We start from the raw sequence: 24,836 nt of genomic DNA on the forward strand, positions 1-24,836 counted from the left end.
ACTCTTTTTCGCTTTTTTTTTGGTTTTGGTTGAAAAAAATTGAAACACTACTAATAAGGCATACTTGAGTTAACATTTCCGACTGCATCGAACAGCAAGATAGCATACGGTGCCAGCTCATGATGGAAGAATTCTTTAAGCGGATCGGATTTCTTGAGGGGTGCTATTCGGGGTAGTATGGATTCAGGGTTCACTGGATTTCAATTAGATTTGAATCCTTGTATAGTCATTATTTTTTTTGCCGACAAATTTGACTTTGTCAAAGGTTTGATTAACCAATTGAACTACTGAAGAACTGCCACTTTCAAAGGTGCTATGGTAGTTGAGAGTCATTTCCGATTACTCCTGTACATAACAAAATTAGTAACAGGGATCGGATCATAGGATTGAAATCACTCAATATAATCTTCTGCAAAGCCGAAACTTCTGGGCGTAGAAATTTGGTATGTCGGTTCCTAGGGGATTGTAAAGGAGCACTTTGATTATCTGAAAATTGCTTGCTTACAAAATTAAACGCCGAATGGCCATACAGTTTTATACATATTGAAAATTTTAAATAGTTGGTTCCAATTTGCATTTCTGCTACTAAATTTGTCTTATTGATAATTCCTAATATAAATTTCAAAATAACTAGGTCAAGTTCTTGGCCACGACTTACTATCAATTACCCTTAATTTGAATGTAAAGATAATACAAAATAAAGAACGATTTTTATGCACAATGAATTTTTTATGTCGTCTTCTTACACTTCATTACCGTCACTTAATCCCCTTTAAATAATAAGTTTATCAATTTTAAACTCGCGGAACTTGCTTACAAGTTACTTGAATGTTCTATGATAGAGTTTTCTTCACAGACGTTCGCCCACCAACCTGAGGCATTAGGACGCACTTTAGTCCTGTGGTATATATACGCTATTTTCTCGTTCAAAACGACGGCGTAGATATGATCGTTTAAAACAATGTGTACCGGTCACTTTTTGTCCCGCATAGCGTTAAGAGACACTTTAGTCCCTTAAATAATAATAATAATAATTACATACTATCCCTAGATTGCCAATGCACGTGTTTTTTATTTTTCTTTTCTTTTTTAAGGAGCCTACATAACACTGCACCAGACACAGACACAGATACAAATCGTTACTTGATTTTAATCCGTGCGATTAGTTAACCAGTCTAGACCTGAGTTCTCACAAGAAACACCGACCATAATAATAATCTTTATTCCAACCTAAATACAAAACTGAAAACTCAACAAAAAATTAAAAATTATATAAAGTATGAATTAAGGCAGTGCGAAAATAAACGAAAACTTAGCTTAAAGATAATGTACTAGGTGAAATAATACTACACCAGTAAGAGTAATGAGAATAAAATTACTCTGAACACTGGGAGGAAAAGCAAATCCAAGATCATGATACAAACGCCATACACACGTACAGAAATCTAAATAGAGATCAACAGATAACAGATAACTATTTAAATTTAATGAACATATTTTCAGCTAAATAAAATGTACGCAACATATCGCTAGTGAAGCATTGGTGGAAATGAAGATGTATAATATAAACCAAGCAACTGTAAAATTAACTTAAAATAAGATACATGTTTTCCAACTCAGTAGTCGTTTTAGTAAATAAAAATTCCTTAGCTCCTTTCTTAAACACCCGAACCGATAGTTCAAATATACTTTGAGAGTAATGGTTAAAAAAATAATTACAAAATTTTGGACCGAGGAACAAGAATGTTTTTTGAAAAAACGATTTAGTGACTTTAGGTAGACGCAGCAGTTTCTTAGAATATTGTCGAGTATTGTGAATTCCCGTCCCCAGATCAACTGTTATTCCAAAGCTACTACTCATCTGATAAAATAGATCAAGAACTTTGAATACATATAGATAACGAAGGGGAAGCACACGAAGAGAAAGAAATAAGGGAAAGGAAGAAAAATACCTGCTTTTACCGTAAATCAACCTTATGTAACGTTTCTGTAGTGTTTGAATACATCTAAGATAGGAGATATACGTACCACCCCAAAAGGCTATGCCATAAGATAATTTAGAGTGAACAAGCGCAAAATATACTTGCTTCAGTATTGCTACGTCACAAACAGATTTTAAATGGTAAAATGTCCTGAGTGAGATTAGTAAAAGTTGTTTTATCCTCTGTATATGACTTTTCCATGTTAATTCACTATCAAGGCAAACACCTAAGTATTTAATAGATTTTGTTTCTTTTAGTCTAGGACAGTGACACTTAGTACTACTTAAGCAAGATATATCATGAAAGATAAGTGGGTTAAGAAAATTTGCACTGTTGTCAATCCCAAAATTAATAACCATTGTTTTCTCGGTGTTTAGAGATAACCGATTGTATGTAAACCACAATTGGAGCTTCCTAACATCCGATTGAATTGTTTTATGCAGTTCTTCGATATTATTATTTGAGTATACAAAAGCAGTATCATCCGCAAAAGCTGTAACAGAACCTTCGAGTTTACCAGAGAGAAGGTCGTTAGCAAAGATCAGAAATAGGATCGGGCCCAGGACAGAGCCTTGAGGCACCCCCACTTTAATCAAATGCTCAGAACTATTCGATTGTCCGATTTTAACGTATTGCTTCCTGTTTGATAAATAGCTGCGAAACCATTGCAGTGGAATGCCCCTAATCCCAATCCGTTCAAGTTTCTCTAACAAGAGTGTTTGATCTACGGTGTCAAATGCTTTGCGAATGTCGAGGAAAACTCCAGTGACACTATGCCCAAGGTTTAGGTTTTCATAGATTTCTTTCAAGAAATTACAGAGTGCCATTTCTGTGTTACGACCTTTCCTAAAACCAAATTGCGCCCTATGTAGAAAATTAGTCATAGATAAGAAAGTTAAAAGTCGTTTCTTAACTACTTTCTCAAGAATTTTAGAGAGAGTGCTCAACAAAGAAATGGGTCTGTAATTCTCAACGTTTGTGGGATTACCTGATTTAAATATTGGTATTACAGTCGCAATTTTCAGTGCATCTGGAAAGACACCTTGTAGAATACTTTTATTAAATAACTCGGCTAAGACATGAGAGATTTCGGGAATTATCTTCTTCATGGTACAAGGAGAAACCCCTAACAAGTCAATGGAACTCTTAGAAGAAAGGGACATTGTCACTTCTACTATTTCATCAGAAGTAACAGGAGCAAAGAACAAAGAAACGGTAGAACACTGTAATTTAAATGTTTGGTTATAGTCGTTAAGTAGTTGAGGACTTAGTGCAGCTACCTTCTTAATGACATTACTAGGCACTGCAGCGAAATGATCATTGAAAGCTTGCGCCACTTCATGAGATTCATCGATAGTCAAATTATTAATACACAGTTTAAGATCCTTAATCTTTAGTTTAGAACTACCAGTGTATGAGTTGATGGTATGCCATATTTTTTTTGGATTATTAGAACTTATGATAGAAGAATCACAAAACACTTTGATTTAGTCCACGGAGTACAAAAAAACAAAAAAGACATAAAGTGGGCTACTCGGTGGGCTATCACTCCAAAGAGATTTTTATGAGCAACATAATTATGACATATGTTGTATCTTTAGAGATTTCTTATCAACCAAATTCAAAAAACTCTATATACACGGGGGTACTATATGAACTTCTGTGGTACAAAACGCATGCTTACTTTCCGTCCTTATAACTCTGCATGGGTTTATTTACAGCGAAATTGTAAATTAGATAAATTTCTTTTGCGAAAGATGCTCTACTTTAGTCAATCTACTGTAAGGTGTTAATCATCGGCTTAGGTTGGTAAATTGTACTTTTTGTGGCCTATGGTCACACTTGTTTCTTTTACTACCAATTCTGAAATACCCGTGGTTGGTTGCCGAAGCGCAACAGAACATATCAAAGATCAAATACATACCACAAAACCGTTTTTTATCATAAAGCGTACGCGTTTCAATAACCTTCGGCAAAGAACTTAATGTACCTAATTAACAAAAACTGGTTTGCAGTACAGTCGAAGTGCGATGACCAAACTTACTTTATTTTTCTCAGCTGAGGCACTTGATGTTACTTCCAAGACCCGCTACAGTCTACACGTTGTCCATGTGTGTTCTGTTTTGACCGACGAATGCATCGCGACCCTGCCATCCACTTTCTCTTTGTAAGTACCCTCTTCCGACGCTCACTTCCCAAGATATTCTCCATTGTATTCCAGTGGCGCATAATTGGTGCGTAATTTTTGCATTAGATGAATCTGGTTTATTCCGCTGAGAGAAGTTGGCCTAATTATAGGTCGCGAAATTTCATTCTAAGGGCATTGAAAGGCGCAAAATCAACGCCAAAGTAATTATTTCATATAAGGGAAGAAAATGTCATTTATGCGGTCGCGATACCTGATTATGTATTTTATTAAACCATATTTTTTTAACTTGTCAATAATTTTAATCTCCGAATAAATTCCAATCGTTGACAAGGTACTCATTTGCCGCATAAATTTATCAAGAGCAATGGAAAGATTGGCCCTAAATCAAATTAATCGCACACGCAAATATAAATCGAGATGCGTTCACCTATTACGATTCAAATTTTGTTCGCTAGGACCTTATACGTTCTAGTTTACAACGATTAATCCCTAGACCCAGGTTGCGACGAAAGAAATTGACTGTCGCTGAGGTGAAAACTGCAAATGCGAATATATCGCCGGGAACTAAGTATCAGAAAAGGGTACATACAAAGGGAAAAGGACCATCGGTGGAGTCGTGATGTATCGGTATGTGGAATCAAAATGAACTGCCTCAAGATATATGAAAAGAAATGTCATCTTCTGTAGGTGTGGTGTATACTGACAATTCCCTCCTACATTGAATTGTTGCACATTTGTATGTTGTTTCCATGTTCAAACTAGAAACAACGATGCAGATGTCAAAATTCGCGGCACTTTTCAGCGTTTGGACTCTAGTGGGTTGAGTTGGCAACATGCATTGGTAAGTTTTGACTCAGTTTTAAACTTTTAACCAATGCTTGCCAAAGATTGTGAAAGCATGAATCTTAATTAAATATTGTTTCACTATAGTAACGGAAAATGATTTTTTTACGTAAATATAGGTATATGTATGGAACATTAAATACCATGTCATTTCAATTTTTGTAAAAACGAACCAAAATGTGTGATGCTAGTAATCTAGGGACTTTATGTGATGCTAAAGTCATTAGATAGTACCACAATCATCCGCCATTTTTGGCAAAAAAATGGATTGCGGTACTTTCTATATTTAGTGACTTTATGTGACGCCAACCTATAGCGCCATCTGGCGGACGTGAATGGCTCTAACCTGCACTGTAGGCACCCCATTGAGATCTTCAGTCAATCGACTTTTAAACCCTATTCAGTTTTTGAATCTTATTTGGTCACCCGGTACAATCTGACAATTGTTAATTATTAACTCTAGGTATCCTCGGCATTTCAAGCGATAATTGCAATATTTGTATGCATATACCTTTGATAGAACATAATATCTTTATTAGCCAATACGTGAAAAGTGAAAAGGGAGTTAATTTAAACTTGCGATTTATTTTTCGGTATACAAGATCAAGTTAGAGTGAAAGAGTTTTCTTTTAATTTAAAGCTTCCAAGAAAGTACCCCATTGGCGAAATTACTTTGAAGGAACAAAAAGTGACGATGAAAACTTTATTGGGTACTAAAATTGATAGAAATTTCCCTAATGAAAAGGAATATTGCAAATAATATCAAATTTCCTAATTAGATGGATTCGCTTCGGGTAATCTGATTAAAGATATTGATTCCTTCTATTTCACAGTTCACAAACGTACAGATGACGCTGTTTTGCAAGATTCTAATACTGACATACCACGATTGTTGAAATAGCTCGTTAAATTTCTTTGCTAATACCATTGAATAATAAATATTATTCAATGCTAATACTTCAAGCCGCTGCATGTAGGTGCATAATAATAACAAGATGTAATAATCATATGTTGATCTTGTGAAACTTATTTCAAGTGCAATCTCTTCTCATTAAAATTTATTTTTAAATCAAACGAAATTTTCCGATGCAATTTGATAAATAGTCAAGAAATTTAAATGAGGACCGCTTTTTTGAATAGCCGACGCGTTAAATGGCGTAACTAACTAACCTCAACAGAAATAAAAATAATTTAGCTACTCAGTTATTTAATGGACCGTGGAATATAAGCGAAAGCAAATGGGCCTTAGGAAATTTATGTTTTGAAGGGTAGGAAATAGGAGTACTGTAAAAAAGTTTTATTTGCCTGACTTTTGGATACTCGCCTACCTGTAAACTCGGATAATCCTTGGCGGTTAGCGAAATTTCCCTCAAATCGTCTCACATGACAAAAGACGTAACGTTATACTTTTATTGGCACGCTAAAAATGAGAAGTAAACAGTTTCTTTTTTCGTTTGGTTTTATTCCCAGGGGTTTTATTTGTCAAGCGGTTTTACGCGCGCGGTCATTTCATACCGCAAGGTATCCGGATGATCCATTTGACGAATTTTCTGTTCGTGCTCTTTTTAGAGCTTCTCCGATTAGTGTCATATTCAGATTTTCGAGAAACTCCCAAGACTTCCTGATTTATATATTCTAAGGAACATTAGATGGCAAAGATAATTTCGGAACTTCCTCCGAAAAGTTATGACTCTTATTTTAACTCAGTATTAAATTTAAGGTTTTTGTTGTAAACTTCCTGTTAATGTTTGTCGTAGATCAAAAACAAAGAGAACGAGTTTTGCTGCAGTCTTTTTACTTTAAGAAAAATGTAATTGTTGTGTTTCGAAGACGTTCAAAGTTGCAGATCGTTGATTGTAAAGAAACAACGCAAAATGTATTACATGAAAACTAGAATTTATACGTTATCGCTACGAGGTAGCGCAAACAAGAGAACTTTAAAAGTTTTATGTAGTTAGAGGGCACATTGTATTGTATTTAGTATTAACTTTATTTTTCTATGCATTGCTGCAGACAGACATATCAAAATGCTCGTAAATTTATATGAGTTACTGACTTTTAAAACTTGAAAACATACGTTACAAGCACGACGGAAATCACATATTGCTTTGCCTAGCTATACTGCTATACCAACGATCATATCATGTCCTATAATAAGAGTAATTAGGCCATGGATCATATTACACTAATCTTTCATTGCCTATACTTACTGAAAGTACAGTTCTGGGAGTACCGATGCAGGGATAAAGGTGGATAAGGATTTAGTTTCATGTGTAGCAAAAAATGGGGCCGTTCGTACACATTGCGATGGAACCTGGGGGGCTTTCTAAAGGGAATTTTTAAAAAACGTCTGAATAGAAAGCTCGTACAGGAGCTTAAAACCTAAGAAAGGGTTTCAAGTAGAGTAAATAGGACGACCTGAAATAGACTTAGAACAACAAGGACCTAAACAGTGTTAAAGAAAAGATGCTTTTTTGTCCAGCCGGAGTCTCTAGTATCGCTGGGAAAGACCTGGAAAGTTCTGCAAAGCATATATAGTGCTCTGGAAAGCGTTTAAGTTATCTTATGCGTTTTCCAGGAGCTCCTTTCTTGCGCTTTCAAGGGCCATCTAGGTCATTTCTTTTCAGAACTAGACTAACATAGAAACAGACACACCGACCGACCGACATCATCGCGATTTTGTTTGGTACGGATTCCTGGTACTTCAAAACGTATAGGTATTTCCGCCAAAAAAGGAGGGGAGAGGGGTCATTTTTTACCACAATGCAAAACATCCCTTACTAACGTGAGAGTCGCAAAAAACGATTTTCTGTACTTTTCATCCAAGATTACGGCGCTAGCGGTATTCCCCAAGGTCAAAAACAGACCTCAACAAGATAAAAAAATTACTACTACACCACCGTTTGTAGGACAACGGCCTAATTTGTCCCCTACTGTCTGGACTCTTTGTAGATACTAGAAGAGAGTTTTAGAACATTCTGAAATAGTGAAAATACTGAATTAAAGGGATAGAATACACTGACCTGGAAAGCTCTACAAGAAACTAAAAAACTATGAAAGGAGGAGTTTAGAAAACTCCCGCGGACTGCCCAAGTTCTTTTTATAGCATTGGAGACCTATTGCGAGCCTTTCCAGAGCTCTCAAAAAGGTATAGAAATCTAGAGCCTAGAATGATGAAATGGTATCAGATGTTCGGAAAATGGTTGTAGATAGGTGATAAGACACCCTACGAAAGACCTGAAAATCGAATGGGAAGTATCTTTATACCTCAAGAAATAACCTAGCAACCTCTCAAAAAGCTTTAGATTTCTCTGAAAACCCTTTGAATGTCCTAGAAATCACTCATAAATCTGAGCACAACGTTCCAGTCATGCGTTACGGAATGCTGCTTCTATATGACTAGAGAGCTTTCTTGTTTTCTTTCTTGACATATTGTGCTAGGCCTTTTTGTGAGGTAGTGAAAGCTCTGAAAAGGCCTGCAACGATACACGACGGGTAAAAGTCGTTCTAAAAAACTTTGTAGTCTAAGAAAAGTATAAAAATGTGTAAGGGTGCTATGAATCTCTGGGAGTGTCTGGAGGCTTTGCAAATCTCTGGAAAGGTTTTACAAAGTTTTCCAAATTTTTAAATCCGCTTCAGACTCCTTAGACCTTTTCTAGTGCTTTCTGTCTTCCAGGCATTTTCAAGAGCTTGCGAGCTCGTTTTCAGTGGCGGAGTCTACCCCATTATCTTCAGAAAGAATAGACAACTCTGTAAACTTTCAAGATAGCTCTGGAAAGAGCACAAAAATTCTCGTAAGAGGCCTACAACGTTCTGACAGCGGCTTAAATGCTCAAAAAATGGTCTGAAAAGCCATCTGAGATGCTTTTAGTAAAGAAAAACAGCCATAGCCTTTTGGGAATTACTGATTAATGCATGGAAAATGCGCTAAAGTTACTCGCCTTAGGACTAAAACCTTTTTGCTTGTTATATCTATATCTCAAACGATTTAAGAGTGAGAGCTTTGGTTCCATCTTTAATGGCGACCCTGTATATTATTAGAATTCAATTTCTGTCGTTAGTGGGCCGGTCATACACGTGGAGGCTTACCTATCTTTTCAGCCTCAAGAGGTAAACCTCGGCTTGTATCCCACTTCCATCGGATGAAACTCCCCAGGCGAATTAACCTCTGGAGTCGAGCTAGACGAAATTGAGAAATTGTATTTTCTACCGCTGGAAATGACCAGACCTGCGGGTGTGTGTGTGTGGGTATGAGGCCTTCCGCGGTCAGTTGCAGTGTTACCATCAGATCTACTACGCGCCAGATCTACCGTTTTGAGCTTTCGGCTCAATTATTTGACAACATGAGAACTTTTGGTAGAAACATTTTGCCACTGCGCGTCGCGTTGCCAAGTGAGAATCGGTCTTTATCCTCAAATAATTCTCCTCTCGAGCACCTCCCAAAGTGCTCTCATATATTATCCTGCAGTTCCTGTTAAATCCATTAAGTTCCACGTTCTTCTTAAGCTTTCCTTAATTTCCTTGAGAGCATTTCAATGTAAGTCAGGTTTATCGCAAGCTGATGGTCAAGTTTTCCATCCCCCTCCTTCTCGAGTTCATGTAAATGTAGTCAAATCTTTCAAAAGCATCTCTTAAGTTCTCCTCAAACCCCTCACAGTCCCTCAAACTTCTCCCAATTACCTACCTACTTCTTAACTGTTGTTTTTCTTTAAAGTTCCTCTTAATTTTTTCTCAAGTGCTCTTAAAGTGGTTTTCGGGTACCTTAGAAGTTCTCGCATTTTTTTCATATTTAGTGTCAAGCTTTCATTCAGTTTGCTTCAAATTCGTGTCAAAATTCCTCATAAGTCTCTTTTAAGTTTCCCTCGCATTTCCATCATATTGTTTTCGTGTTCCGCTTACGTTCTTTTCTTTTCCTTTTCATGTTTCCCTAAAATTCACTGTACCTCTCTGGTTCATTTGAAATTACCTCAAGTTTCCATATAGCTCTTCTCTGTATCCTAATAGATTCTCTGGGAAATAGGTACTTTTTTACAATAGTAAAAATGGTTCAAAGCTGGAGCCCAACTAAGAAGGTGGATCTCGAGGTGGATATTACAATTTAAAAAAGTGTAGCTGAATTGTGGGTATGGAAACTATCGATTGAAAAATTAAAAATTCCTTCCCATTCCCCTCCTAATTTGCGATGTCAGATGTTTTCTGTTTACGTCAATAATAAGAAACTTGATAATTGGAAAAATAAGTTCAAAACTCATTGCAATTATTTAATTAGTATCGCTATCAGGATTTCGTTATAGTTATTAAGGTATCAAGGGCGTTATGAACTAAATAACGCCCCAGGTCAACAGTGTAGAACCCGAGGGCCTCCGGCCCGAGGGTTATACGTTGACCGTGGGCGTTGTGTTCATAACGCCCGTGGTGCCTTCAACGTTTTATGTCATACTTGATGATTTTCCAAGAATTGGCGGTGCCAGATGATTAAAAGAGAAGATAATGAGAATCATCAAAATTAAGTTATCCATGGTCGTAACCGAGGCCGTAACTATGGAGATAGATATTATATTTGTCAAAGTCAAACATTCTAAAAACTGTCTGAAAAATGGCAGACGAAGCGTCTCATTTACCGGTACACGTTCTTGCGCGATCCGCAAAAGCGAATGAAGCCATAGTGCCACAAAAATCGAAATCCTCTTATGAAAAAGAGTACGCTATTTTTGCAAAATGGATGGTGAGTAATTCTGTGGAGACAATAAACGAAACCGTTATATTGGGTTACTTCCAAGAGTCGGTATGTTTAAGTAATTTTATTAGTCATTAAACGGAAAGGTGATTTACACTCAGAGTCATTTTCTCCCAATTCGCTTTGGACGAAATTTTCAATGCTATACGTAAAGAGTTAATGGTAAAGAAGAAGATTAAGAGTTTCGAAAAATTTGTGCATCTACAAAGGGTATTTAAAACAAGTTCAGGAAAGCTATCGTCCAAAAAAATCAAAAATCCTTACTTGCGAACAGATAGTCGCCTTCCTTACAGAAGCACCTGATCCGCAGTATCTGATCTACAAAGAGGAAAGAAAATGTATGGGTCTGGGCCAAGCTGGTGCGGTGTTCTCTGGACAGTCCCAGAATTGTTCTTTTTACTTCAAAGTAACAGTAGGATAATGCGACATCAACACAGTTCGTTTTATTTAGTTGTTGAAAATAAAAAGTTCGTACAGATTCATTATTCCACATTTATAGGATTTACAGAAATAACGCCCTTGGGCGTTATAGAAATAACGCCCGTTGCTACGCATAATTGGGGTTGTCATGGTGGAGTGCATTATTCGTCATTTAATGTATCTTGATTTAGGATTATTATAACTGAATAATAATCAAGTATGACATAAATAAAATATGTGACTCTAACGCATTACGCACTCTTCTAAACTTTCATAATAATCCATCAATCTCCGACTCCCTGGAGAAAGTTATCCTTATGTAGCCTTCAAGTCAACTTTGTTCGGTAAACATTCGGATGTGCACGTCTTATATTGCGATCAATAATCGAATTTGAAACATTCACTAATTTTGCCGCGAATATAAGAGCAACCTATCTCAAAACGTACATCAGAACATTTTATAATACTTTGGATCTGGATGATAAAATGTCTCACGATTCAGTGTCAGTTAACCTACCTACCTCTTGTCTTTTTCTCATTTTTTTACGTACGGCTAGCCAGCCTTTACTGCACGGTAATATACAAAGAATGCGGAAAAGAAACCATTATAATATCCGAAATTCTATTGGGAATTTAGGAGTAGTAGAAGATTAACCGCACTTTTTGATTTTATTTGACATTGTTGTAATTGAGTTTTGTTTCCGTTAGCTTGTGACCTCTGAGCCGTAAATTTCCCGCTTCAATCTATACGAAAAGTTGTAAAATAGTAGGTAATTTTATTGGAGCTTAACTTTGACCGGATTTGCATATGTTACCTAATGCATCTTCAGTGCACTTCTTTATACGGTTGCAAACAACTTTTCTAATCCGATTTTAAGTTTCATTTATCTTGGTATGGACGATAATGTCACCAGATTAGTACGTGGTCGAAAGTTCACAACCTTTTCATCCTTAATATCATCATAATACAGGGTCAGCAACCCTGAGAATATGTTTAAATCGTTGATATATGTTGAATATTAAGTCTACACTTATGCTTATCCCAGAACATAAATATAAATTCGAATAAATTTTAAAACTGAAACGGGCTAGTTTACAGTTCGGCTCCGTAGAAAAGATTACCTTCATTTTAGATCACATAATGATTCAATCTGGCGAGTCCGTGTTCGCCCAATCTCCTCAGGTAGGTAGTTTCTTACATCCTCGGTTATTAACATATTTTCTTGCCGCCTTATTATAAAGCGTGATGTGCTTGCTTGTATAAAGAACCTTGGTTTTGCCTTCTGGCCCTATAATAGTCGCTTGTAATATACAGCATTATTTTTGTATTTATTCGCGTTAATTGTCTCATCCAACGTCTCACAATTCGAAAAACTTAATAAATTGCAGCTAACTAATTTTATACGGTATGGTACGTCAATCTTTTGGAACGTACTTAGAGATTGTTGAAGATTTTTAATTTCCTGACCCGTCTCGATTCAATCTGATTAACTTTATTTAAAATCTAATTTCAAGTTGGGAGATGCTTCAGTTTCCGCAGATTACGAGATTTTTATGTCTTAATTAATCGAGGAACTTTTGCTAGAAATATACCCTGCACGCTTATCAGGATGCAGGTATTTTTCGCCGAGAACTTTTTACGCCGGGTTAATTGAATTTTTACCTCAATCTGCGCGCGTATTTGTATTTCGTGAGGCCGTTGAAAACAAAAGTGATTCTCGATCCAGCGAAGTGTTTAAAAATTTCTCAACCTTAAAAGGGAAGGACGTAAACGTAGCACGCAAGGATAAAAGAACATTAAACCTTTTCGGGCTTTAACCGAGACCGATCAAACATTACGGGCTCAAACAGTCGGAAAGAATGTTTTTAGGGTAAACAAGCGCTTGTGAAAGACAAAACTATGGCTAGATTATTTAGGGGGTTAATAGCGTTACGAGAATGTTTCGCAATTTTTCTAAATGGAGTAACGGCCCTCCTGTCATAATGAAATATTTGTCATTGTTTCTCAAGCTTTTTTTTCGAATGCCTCCCGGGCTACGATCAGAAGAATAATTCTTCTTCGTAGATTATATCAGAATTGTTTACCTGCAGTATTGAGACGTTATCTTATTTATACGTTGGAAATAAACTATCGTGATTTTAGTCTTGTTAACGAGCCATTCTTTGATAAATTCGCCCACAAAAGGTTACTTTTACATTTCGCTCTCAAAGCGAAGTCGTTATTCAAACCACTTGCACTAAAACTGCATGTGGACTGTAAAACTAACAAACATCCATCAAAGGCAGAGGAAAGCAATTTTAGAGCTGCAATTCATATGTAAAAGTGTCTGATACGATCCAAACTGATATTTATGCCCCGCAATGCGCCATTCATAGATATATACTTGCAGCAAACTATTCATCCCGATAGACAAAAAAACTTGTTGTTGGCTACAACTTTACGCTTACAGCAATGGTTTAAATTTTAAACGTTAAACAGTCAAGCTCGCCCGACTTCCATTTAATTTGAATATGAATAAAGGCTTATGACGGCGAAAAAAGTTGTATTTCAAATCCAATTTAATTTTTTTCCGGCACGTTTGCGTGTAATCCCCAAATTTCTACAATAAAAAATTTTCTCATTTAAATAAGTTTTGCCGAATTTGGATTAACACTTTAATTAAGTACCGTTTGTCTGGCGGTCATACATTTATTAATCGATACACCTACGAATAGTTTTTTTTTAAATTTATTTCCAATGTCTTCCATCGTTTTGGATAATCGCGTTAGTGAAGAGCCGGTGCGTTGAAAAAATAATGAATCAAATCAGGTCACTGATATACGGGCGTTATTAACGTTACGAAAGAAGAATACAATCTCAGTAATGGCTTTTTAACATGTATTTAATTTAATCGTACTGTCAAAATAGATATTAATTGACATGTCTATTCAGGCGAATACGGAAGAAGAGAGTTAATTTTATTATCTTCGTTATTCCGTGTGGGCGGCGCTTTGAACGAATTGAAAAGATTTATAGTACGGTAAATGTTTTCAATTTCATTTGAGTTGAATATTCGGAGAGTTTTTGTAGATGCCCAGATATTTACAAAAATAAATTTCACGTTAGATACCTACACGGGGTAGGTAAGTTGGGTAAATGGTCACGAGTAAGTGTCAAATTTACGATTTACGAATAAAAATCGCAATTTATACTGTTAGTACATGTTCCATTGCTTGCCGGTTCTTTTTTTATGGGAATTAAAACTCCACCGCAACCTTCTCTACAACGCAACTCTTTTAATCTATCTATCATTCGCAAGTTATCCGGCAGCATTCATTAATCAAAATTAGCGAGTGCATATCAAATTATTAATAGATACTCATTTGAAGTTATAGCTATTTTAAATTTTGGAAGAAACATTAGTTGATGAGTGTTAAGTCATCGTCTACTTAATGTAATTTCAAGTGTATCCAAACATGGTTTCAGGCATTCATGTTTTCAAACACTAAAGCAAACAGTTCGCTAGGTGTCGGTTTATGCATGTGAGAGATGTGTTTTATTAGGCTTACGTTAAGGTGCGAATATCCTCTATCTATACGGAGGAGAGGTGCGACGAACTTTCGCCGGAAGCTCTCTCATCAACAGTGGCTTCGGTTCTCATTTACATAAAAAGATAAACGGTATAATTGCAAAAATGGAATTTAATAAATGTAAGAAAAAGGAAAATCCAGCGGTAATTTACAAGTCAAAATCTGTAGGCGGAACGGGAGTACTTCGAGCGCCACCAGAAGTTTTCGGTATCTCTTGCTTCTGGACAAAATGCGGTCGGCGATGGTAAGCTCTATGTAACTCGAATTGAGAACGGCGGTCCCAAGAATAAGCGGTGGTCACTGGTGTATGCTAAATCAAACTTAAAGCACCCAGCAATTTCCTTAAGCGAGAACAGTAGCGGTTTCAACGGGAAAGAAAATGCAGGAAACAAGACACTACCACCCACCCTCTTATAATGAATAGAACGGAAAGTATTAAAAAGCTTACCTTGCAATTAACAGAGCGATAGGAATTACTGTGCAATAAAAAGCAAAAGCTATAGATACGGTGCGGTAAATTTAATGTAAAAGCAAAAATTACAACTTCTTCAATTAATTACAATACGGGACCGGTTGTTGGAAATAGGTAAAATAAAATAAAGTTCGTTCAATTCCGTTTTTCCCTCCTTCTCAAAAAGCGTCACGGGAAGATAGCGAAACAAGGAGAGTGAGTGCGGTGCCGCCGAGAATGAAACAACTAAATTTACTGGTAAGTGACGCTGTCCCAATACTCATTAACCTTATTTACCATTAACGAACGAACGGGAAAATTTGGATACAAACACCGGTGTCATTCTCCAAATTCGGCAGTCCGGCAATGCCCTTTTGTTCCTTGGAGTATGAGGTCAAGCGGCGTAATCTGGTATCACATTGATATTTTCCTTAAAATGCACCTTGCCTGTTTAATGCTGGATTTTCATATGCCATTCAAGAAACTAAAATCGATTAATGAGTAATTAATGAACTTAAAACTTAACAGGATTGATTCTGTCTCTTCTTCCCTGACAAGAGAGATTTCTGCGGCTGTAAGAACAATTGCAATATTCCTACAGGAAAGGTTGCAAACGGCAAATTACATACAGCCTCTTGTTTTCCTTAACGAGCGGTCGCCTTATATTTTGTACTCCTACACAGAAATAAATATTTTCGGAGCGACAATCTTCCTAACGAAGCGGTCAACTTGAAACGTTTCTTAGTACCGGGTGCGCATCTACAGAGTGATCAGTAACATTTAATTAAGCTTTTACTTGGATGTGAACTCTGCTAACGGTGTGTGGTAATAAAGAATTCTTCTAATGAAGCGTCGTAATAATAATCAACAGTAATATCTTCTACCATGATAATTATATTCATTGCAGTGGAAATTGTAATCAAATGACGCTTCTTCGGAAAGATCCATATGTACAACCAACAAAAAAAGACTCGACAACCCTTTCCCGCTAGCCCTCAGTGACGATGATAATGAAGAACATATACTTATGGGAATTTTCGCCGCAAAACGTTTAACTCTCGGAACTTTCGCAATAGTTTTTTAGAAAATCATGGTATGGAATATCCCCCAGCAAAGATTCAAACACGTGGTGAGAATTTCAAACGAACCAACAAAAAAAGATTCGACGACTTTCCCTCTAGCCCTCGCATTGAGCTTCCCCCCCCCCCCCCGACAACCCCGATTACAAGACGTTTAGCTCTCGGGATTTTCGTATTATAGTTTTTGGGGAAATGGATCAGACCCTTTTCTGCAAAATAGTCTTGTATAGATAGGTCATAACACTCGGAGGTCTGGGGAGTAATACGGAACTCCCCCGCCCAGTAATGACTTAAAAACGTGGTCAGCATTTCAAACACCTCAACAAAGAAAGCCTCGACGACCCTCTCCAGTCCTTAGTACTCTCATGGGGGTTCTCTGGAAAACAGATCTATCATATCCTGGGGGGGGGGGGTATTTCTCCCTCGATTTCTCCGGTAACCCTTCCTCCGCCAAACGTTTAGCTCTCGGAACCTTTTTTGTAATAGTTTTTGGGAAAATGTTTTGACTGGATATGAATATTTAATACGAGGAAGCGAAAGGAAATATTCGTTGTGGTCAAATTGCTACTAAACTCGAGAAGAAAGAACAGCATCGAAAGACAGGCCCGCGGTCTTACAGAATAATTGATTTCCAACACAGAATCGAGGTTCAGGTGTTCTTGAATAATTGTTTCATTTCTTAATGTAACCCAAAGCGACTCACCACACGCTCGCATATAAGCAATTCTATGTGTTATGGTTATTGAGAAAAAATGCCTTTGAGAACGTGGTTACCAAAAGAAGCCTTTTGAAAAAAGTGTGTCATTTGGTCCTTCTACCACCAAATTTTTTTACATACTGAATTTCTCACCTTCTGCACAATTATAATTCGCCGTTATTGAACGCTAAATGGATAGAACGTTACGTGATGCATAACTGTCAGCAAAATAATTTTTCGACTAAGTAACTGTTTGGTAGATGTGTTTTATTGCATCGTCCTCTTATTAAAGAGATCATTTATTCAAAATCCATAAAGCCTAATTTGACCACATATGCCTCTATTATATCTGTAACCATGCATGCATAAGGGTGTACCCTTCTTCGTATTCGTCAATATTCTTGATCTTAATGACCAAATGACCTTCCAAATCCTGTAGCGTACAGATGAAATAAATTAAGACTCTTTTAAGTATACCCGCGGTCCTTCAAATGCAATATACAGTGCTATTTTTTAAGAAAACAATTTGCCGATTTATATTCCTCAGTACATGTTTAAATTAATGAAAAACTTCCTATTTTTCAAATTCTCATAAGAAAATATTTGATTAAACGAATTCCTGAAATACGAACAAAAAATTCGGCGTTTTAATTATACAAAAAAAGATTTCGTTATTGTATTTGAAAAATTCGAAATATTCCTTAAATTTGATTAGATCTTAAGGGCTTCTGTGCTGAAAACAGATCGGCATGCGAAATATGAACCTCAAATCGAAAGACGGAATGACCGATAGAGAACAATTTCAGAGCTTTTGACTCTAGAAACAAACGAGTTTAAAGCTTTTATTGCCTATAAAATTGTTTGAACTGCGGTAAACTTTGTTGTAATTTTGAATCGTGGGTAACCAATAAAAGCCACCTTGATGTTGTTGGTCGAATTTAACTGTAGCCGTTTTCCAATATACATCATTCCATTCTAGGCAAGGCGCATCATTGAATAATCGACTGCTATAAACACACAACGAAGCTCCATAAAACCTTTTGAAGGCGCCTTAAAATTTCCGAATACATCAAAAATGGTTACACTGTTTAGATTTTACAGTGCTTGTTAGGATTAAAGCAGTTCCGCGGCGGAAGGGTGTATTTTAAGACAACATAAAGGCTAATAACCTGTTTGAAAAAATAAACGCGATGTATTTTCGTGAGTTGTTTAAAGAAAAAAGGGGTTTAACGGGAAACTTGACGTAAACAATATTCTTTATTTTTGTACCTTGCGTTATTTCAGAAGAGGGGTGCGTCAAAAATCCGTAAGGTGTGATTTACACCACCAATTTTGATGGTAGATATAATACGAAAGTCATTTCCACACGGATTGTTAATACGAGAAGTTATTAGAGGGGTGCGTTTATTGCTAGTTCGCGGTATAAGGTAGAGGGTTCTACCGGAAGATACGTTGTTGGCGGCGTCCGGATATTCCTTTTGCATCAAATTTGCTTAATGACTACGGAAAGTCTAACGATTCGCAAACGCTTTTTCCATATTTTAATCGTTCGATATTTTCCAATGCCTGAAAAAATTGCATAAAAACTTTTATTGCGCTCTTAAACAGTTAGGCAATTTATGTCATTTTACAATTAAAACGTTGTAAATCTTATACAAAGTAGACATTGAAATTTATGTTAGGCCTTTGATTTAATTATGGTCATTTCAGTTTTGTTCTAAGTAATAAATGCAACAGAGTAAAGATAAAAAAGGTTATAAAAATTAAATACGTCAATAAATTTGTTCCTCTGTTCCAAATGATGTTAAGTTATTTTATGGAAATTTAATTTTGTTATTCTATACCCACGTAATGATCTTTTGTAATGGTCGTATTGTAAAAATATCTCCATTCAATTTATTTTTATTCCTTACAAGTATGTTATAAATCACTTGAAAAAGTTCAATTTGTTATTGGTCTATTAATTAGAAAAAAGTAGATTTTCCATTTTATTCGAACAGTTAACATTCCTGTTACTTGCGAAATGTCAAATACTCCATAATGATAAGTTCATCATTCTTCCTTAATTCCTTTTTTAATTAACATTACTTCCAGCTTTGTAATTTAATTTTTTTTATTAATACGCCAAATACCCACCTTTGTTTATTTAATTAAGTACCCTATAAAAGTTTAAAGGAAGCAATGAAAAAATGTTACTGCTTGGAACGGTGCGAGACTCTTCACTTGTTGAATTAAAGACGACCCTTTAACATTTGTAAATGCAATAAAATTAAAAAGAAAAGCGAGACGAGCATCAATTAATTGTGACTTGTCGACTTTCAATGTAGATAACCTTTTTATCTTGCTCTTATTTTTTTTACTTCCAAAATAAATTTCGTATTCATGCCCTGTGCAGATTGTGTATATCTAAATGCAAATATTTGCTCTATAAAGTTTGATGCCAAAATGTTGAGACATAACCTAAAAATGGTTTAATAAATTTTTACACACTTTGAACGGATATATTTTTATTTGCAATTTTTTATATTCGTCTGTTTTCTTTATATATGCGTTCCTTTATTACCACAGAAAAGAAAGCATAACAGCAGCAATACTACATGATTTGAAACGGTTGAAATTTGTTATCAAATGGGTGTCTTTTAGAATATTGAAATGGATTATTAGTCGTAATGTAGGTACTATGACACTGAACAATGGTTTGGGATTCATACATTAATTTATTACTTTTCCGCATTTTCGTAGTACCTATTCGAGGTAAGTGCAAACAAATTATATATTTCGTACTTGTTCTGTTTGCTTATAACCTTCCAATCGAATCTTTCCAAAGCAGTTACAATTTCTCGAGAGATGCAATCAAACTTTTTTCATAATATAATAATATAAATATAAATACCATTGCGATTCTGTTAATGTGCTCCGAATCTGAATGATTTAAGTTTTTGGAAGTAATAACCCCAAAATTTCCAGAAATTCTTCATAGACTTTCCCGATCCTTCCAGGATCTCTCTATGATTCGCCCAAGATATACTCTCAGGATTAATGTTGATTTAAATTTAATTATTAAATATTTAATATTAAAATTAATAATATGAGAGGCTCATGAGCGTCGATCAACTTTTGAAAATTACAAAGAATTAACTACACACATTTTCATTAACACCTGACATAATTCTTGGATACGAAAAGAAAAATCTGACATGAAATTGTCCGGTCGCACAATGGATTTGAATAAACACACAATTAATTGATTGACAATGACAAATATTTATTCCAAAGTACATGAAAAATAAAAGAAACTGAAAGAAAGAAAGGTTACAAAGCTTGTTTGGACATATTACCCCGCACTCAGGCGGTCGACAATTAAAAATACAAGGTTTGCGATATTAGGTGCACTAAAACTGACACAATAATACTCGCTGACAGCTTCGAGAATCTTCACTTGTTCTTGATAACACTTAGATTCCAAACAAAACTGGCTTGATGAATAATGACAAATTTTCAGTAGCTGTTCGGACGGTAGGAACTTTTAACTTTTAATAAAAAAAGAACCTTAACAAATAGGCTTCGCTGTGCAGTACAACTGCTCGATTCTTAAACTCGACAACAGCACTCAAGCACAAACGCACAAGGTAAATTCGGTCGGGGATTATTTTTATCTTAAACACGCGGTAGTTACCGACACTTCGACTTGATGTTAATATTTATTTGCATCCTTTACAGACTATTTATATCACAGAAATTGTATAGTAAAAGTAAACTTAACCTGCAGGCTACTATATAAGAAAAATTTCCTGCTGAATCGAAAGCCCTGACCATAGGCCCCTTGTGTTAATTTAAGACTTCTATTCTGCTTTCTGGTGGTATTCTGCTTTCCTCATATTCTGCATTTCCTTATTATGATTCTTAATTATACTTGCATAATTTTGGCGGTCGTTTTTAAATCTGTTCGTAATGAACATCTTGGGCCGCGGCATGAAAGCAGGACTTGTAGGCCTATTGTTAATTGGAATTCCTCAGGTCGCTTATCAAAACTGATAACGGCGTAAACCTGCACGGGCTTGCAGTTGTAATCCTCAGAAACTGCACTTTTTTATTTCGTAACGCTTAAACTTTTCTCCGAATTAAACTAAACACCTCTAAACCGACGAATTTAAATCACTTAAACCACTAACTAACTTTCTTCTATTACACTATATACATCCCAAAACCGAGAATAAGCGCAACTGTTATCTACGACCGGAGAAAAACATGAGATAAACTTTTTTTTAATATTACGCAAATAATTTCGAGGTAGGTATGCCACGTAATTCCTTTACAGTAAAATAAACAAATTACAATACGGCTGTAAATAAAAATTAGACATCGTCAAAACTACGTAAATTAGCACAACAATATTTTCCAGAATTTGTTTCAATTCTTGATCTTTGCGATGGTCTGAACAACCATTCGTTCCAGCACTTCGTTCTTGGGTCGCATGATGAACTAAAGCTCCTTAGATCGGTTTCGTTTGTCTTCAATGGTGCTATTGTCACATTTGTCCAGTGCCTTCACTAAATATTGTTTCTTGGGTTTCCCTTTAATGCATCAGGATGCGCAAGGAAAATTAGCATGTGACTTACTTTTCCTGCTACGTGCCGTAACGTCCTTTTAAGCGTCAGAGATGGACTTTGTATATTGGTTGATCTTTGTTTCGTCTATAACTCTCATCAATAATGGTACATTAGCATACACTTTGATCAACACAAATAATTGGGAGATATTACACCATCGCTGAATCTCATTTTCTCATACTTAAAACAGGTTCATGAATGATTTTAAACTTTCCTAAATCCTAATGTTCGTGTTTTGGTATGTACAGTAGAATTGAATTGAATGAGTGGAATCTGTTTTATCACTGATACCATAATAAAGCACGTTCAATACACTGAATAGTTGGAATTTAACTCATTAGAAAGTTTCTAAAGTTCAATGTAAAGAGCGGTCGTAATTTTATCATCTGAAAAAAACGGCACAATACATTGTATACTGTAGGCACAAAAATTAGACTTGCTCCAGTAACTTTAAGAGCGTTTGTCTATTTTAAAAGACAACGTACCTGCTCGGTTGATTGCGTTATATGGACGTCTTTGTTATAAGCCCTGCTACCGGAACCGACCATTCCAGGTCACACATGACTTCCTTCCTGTTTTTCACCTCACCGATCATTTCATCTCGATTAAGCTTAATAATATCTGGCTAATTCGATCCAACAATGGTTCTGTTGTAAATCAACGATTTGTTTGGGAGCTACTAAACGCCTCTCTATCCCAAAAAGGTTTATCGCCAAATATGGAATAGTGATAATCTTAAATCGTGACACACAATTTGGTTAATCCTCGCCATGAATTATGTGTTAGGGTTGCGTTGGTGAGGTAATGTCGACAATGTTAGACCACCCACATCGATCTTAATAGTAGACCCTGTATCTACAAAAAAACGTGTTGTGACGTTGTATGTATACATATACCATGCATGTAAAGTATTAAGTCAACACAAATTTATAGCTGCATTACACGACGAGTGAAACCGCTCGAATGATTGTAATCGCGATGAAAGTTTCAGCACGGATAGAAAATTGGCCAACAACACAAAACTGTTGGTAACACAATAAATTTGAATCGAGAATAGTACGAATAAATCTTAATTAAAGAACGTTTCACGTTACCACCTTCATTTATAATTTATCTACTTAACACCTCACATAATTCCAAACTTTTCCCTTAGCGAATTTCCGTTATTTATGTAAAAATTACCCGTAGTAATAAATTTTGAACCGAACTTGATTAAGCGTACAATATTTATGAGTCAAAATTTCTAATTAATAATTTGAAAAAGTTTCGGGTGAGGCTTCCCGGCCAATCTATACTTTCGGGGGGTCGATTTTGGTGCTTTGTTATGAAACATATCGATCATCTTGCAATTGTCTCGTAATAGAGTTTGGAACTTATTTCAAACTTGGTACGTCTAATCTCGACTATGTGCATCGAAACTATTACAATCTCATTAGTAAGCAACAACGTTATCCGATAGTAAATCATAGCGGAATTAATTGGATTTCATTCTGTTATCAAGTAATCCACAAATCACCGCCACACCATCTGTTAGGGTCTGATGCGACTCTAATTACTAACGATAGGAGATTGATTGCTTGCTACTGTCCAGTACAGAGACAAATTACCTTTACAACTTTTAATTTAATATTGGAAAAAATCGCAGGCGTCGCGTCTCGTAGCCGCCGTCGTGCGTCGCTCTGATACTCGTCTGCCTACTCTGGCAAATTGGGGTGACGGTGAGCGGCCCAAATTAATAAAATTCAAGAGCGCATAAATCTTCCCTAAACTAGTTAATAATTATGTGGCAAGCACATGGCCAATACTGAACATGTTTGTTGTTTCAGCTGATTGACGCAAGTTACCGCAGCAGTCCCTCGTTCCAGACTTCAGCTGTGATAGCGTTATGTGTTGTTCTTCTCGTCCTGGCTGTGTTTATAGGCATCATACTTGTATGGAAGTAAGTACCACACTTTCTTGTGACTGCAAAAGCCGCACCTTTTAATGAAATAATGCAAATGAGAACGAAGTTCCACACGTTGACTAGAAAACACCATAAGCACCTAATTAAATATGCGAAAGTATTTTCATTTCTCTAATCCCATAGTGCTGTTAGACAAACAAACCTTTAACAATGATTAATTTAATTAATAATCGATTTGTTTCCGGCATACTGTGAGGTTAATCCGGTCAGTGATGATGATGGCCCTTGCTAATTGCCGCAATTAGTCGTTTAACCCGCGATATCTTTAGAGTGATGGCCTTTGTTCATTTCCCTAATGCCTGGAGTCCATTTTCGAAGCTTATGAAAATTAAACACGAAAAGTTTTATTCATGCTTTAATTTATTTTCGGTTATACCGAAAGTGCAAAAATGCTGGTGGCCATTAACGTACACGTATATCGTACTGTAACGCATGTAAACTAATTTATTTAAACAACAAGCAATAATAACGTTGAGAAAAAAGTTTAGCATTGATACAATGGTTATGCACGTAAAAACCGTAAACTATCAAATGAAGTGCACGAATCAGTTTTTATTTCAGATCGTCGTCAGCTACAAAACATTTGATCGAATTCCACTGACTCGGAGTTTAATTAAAAGCGATAAACAACCACACAGCATGAGACATCGAATTTTCTCGGACAATTTGTTTCCAGTTTTATTATTTCCCACAATGGCCCCGTTATGTTACAGCATGTGGCACATTTTAAATGATATCCCCAAAGTCTGTTATACAATGTGTTCGAAATAAGGGGCTCACCGCAATATCTCTTACGAAAAATTTGTTGAATACAATTTTATATGACATTACGATCTATCCGATCGTATATTGAAACTTCCGGTTTAAACGAAATAAATACAAAGTCAACGTTTTTTAAAATATTTAAAAAGAGCAATCAATTTGCTGTACGAAAACATATGATTGATATTATATGAAAATGGAGAAATTGTGATTCAATATTTAGTAAACTTATGAAATCTGGCATGCCGTATGCTGTCAGGATACTCAGGATGCATGGTGTCTGTTGTGTTACGCGAGGAGATTGTATCGCGCAAAAGTAAATCTTCGAAACGGAACACAACGCATCCGGACAGCACACGGTACGCTAGATTTCATAAGTTTTCTAGTAGAACCCCGATTATCCGTGCGCGAATTATCCGGGATGCGGATTATCCGTGCCATGCTTGCGCGTTTTTGAAATTATGTACATTTTTAAAGTTTTAATTGAAATACCATTGCCGTAAATCACTTGACGAGAATTTTCGTTAGTCCATGAGGGAGACGCAGGCTGTAATACCGAGTGCGCGCATGCTC

The 24,836-nt window shown here is 36.1% G+C and overlaps 1 protein-coding gene across 6 annotated transcripts in view; it reads left to right on the forward strand.

Moving 5' to 3' along the window:
* LOC116170367 overlaps positions 1-24,836 on the forward strand; it is a 631,383-nt gene that overhangs the window by 581,848 nt on the left and 24,699 nt on the right. For all 6 annotated transcript variants that reach the window (XM_031486726.1, XM_031486734.1, XM_031486755.1 and 3 more), the window contains one exon: positions 23,365-23,477. In XM_031486726.1, coding sequence (XP_031342586.1) covers positions 23,365-23,477 — 113 coding nt within the window. The remainder of the gene's footprint in view (positions 1-23,364; positions 23,478-24,836) is intronic.

This window comes from Photinus pyralis, unplaced genomic scaffold (assembly GCF_008802855.1).
Source record: "Photinus pyralis isolate 1611_PpyrPB1 unplaced genomic scaffold, Ppyr1.3 Ppyr1.4_LG1, whole genome shotgun sequence".
Taxonomy (NCBI): domain Eukaryota; kingdom Metazoa; phylum Arthropoda; class Insecta; order Coleoptera; family Lampyridae; genus Photinus; species Photinus pyralis.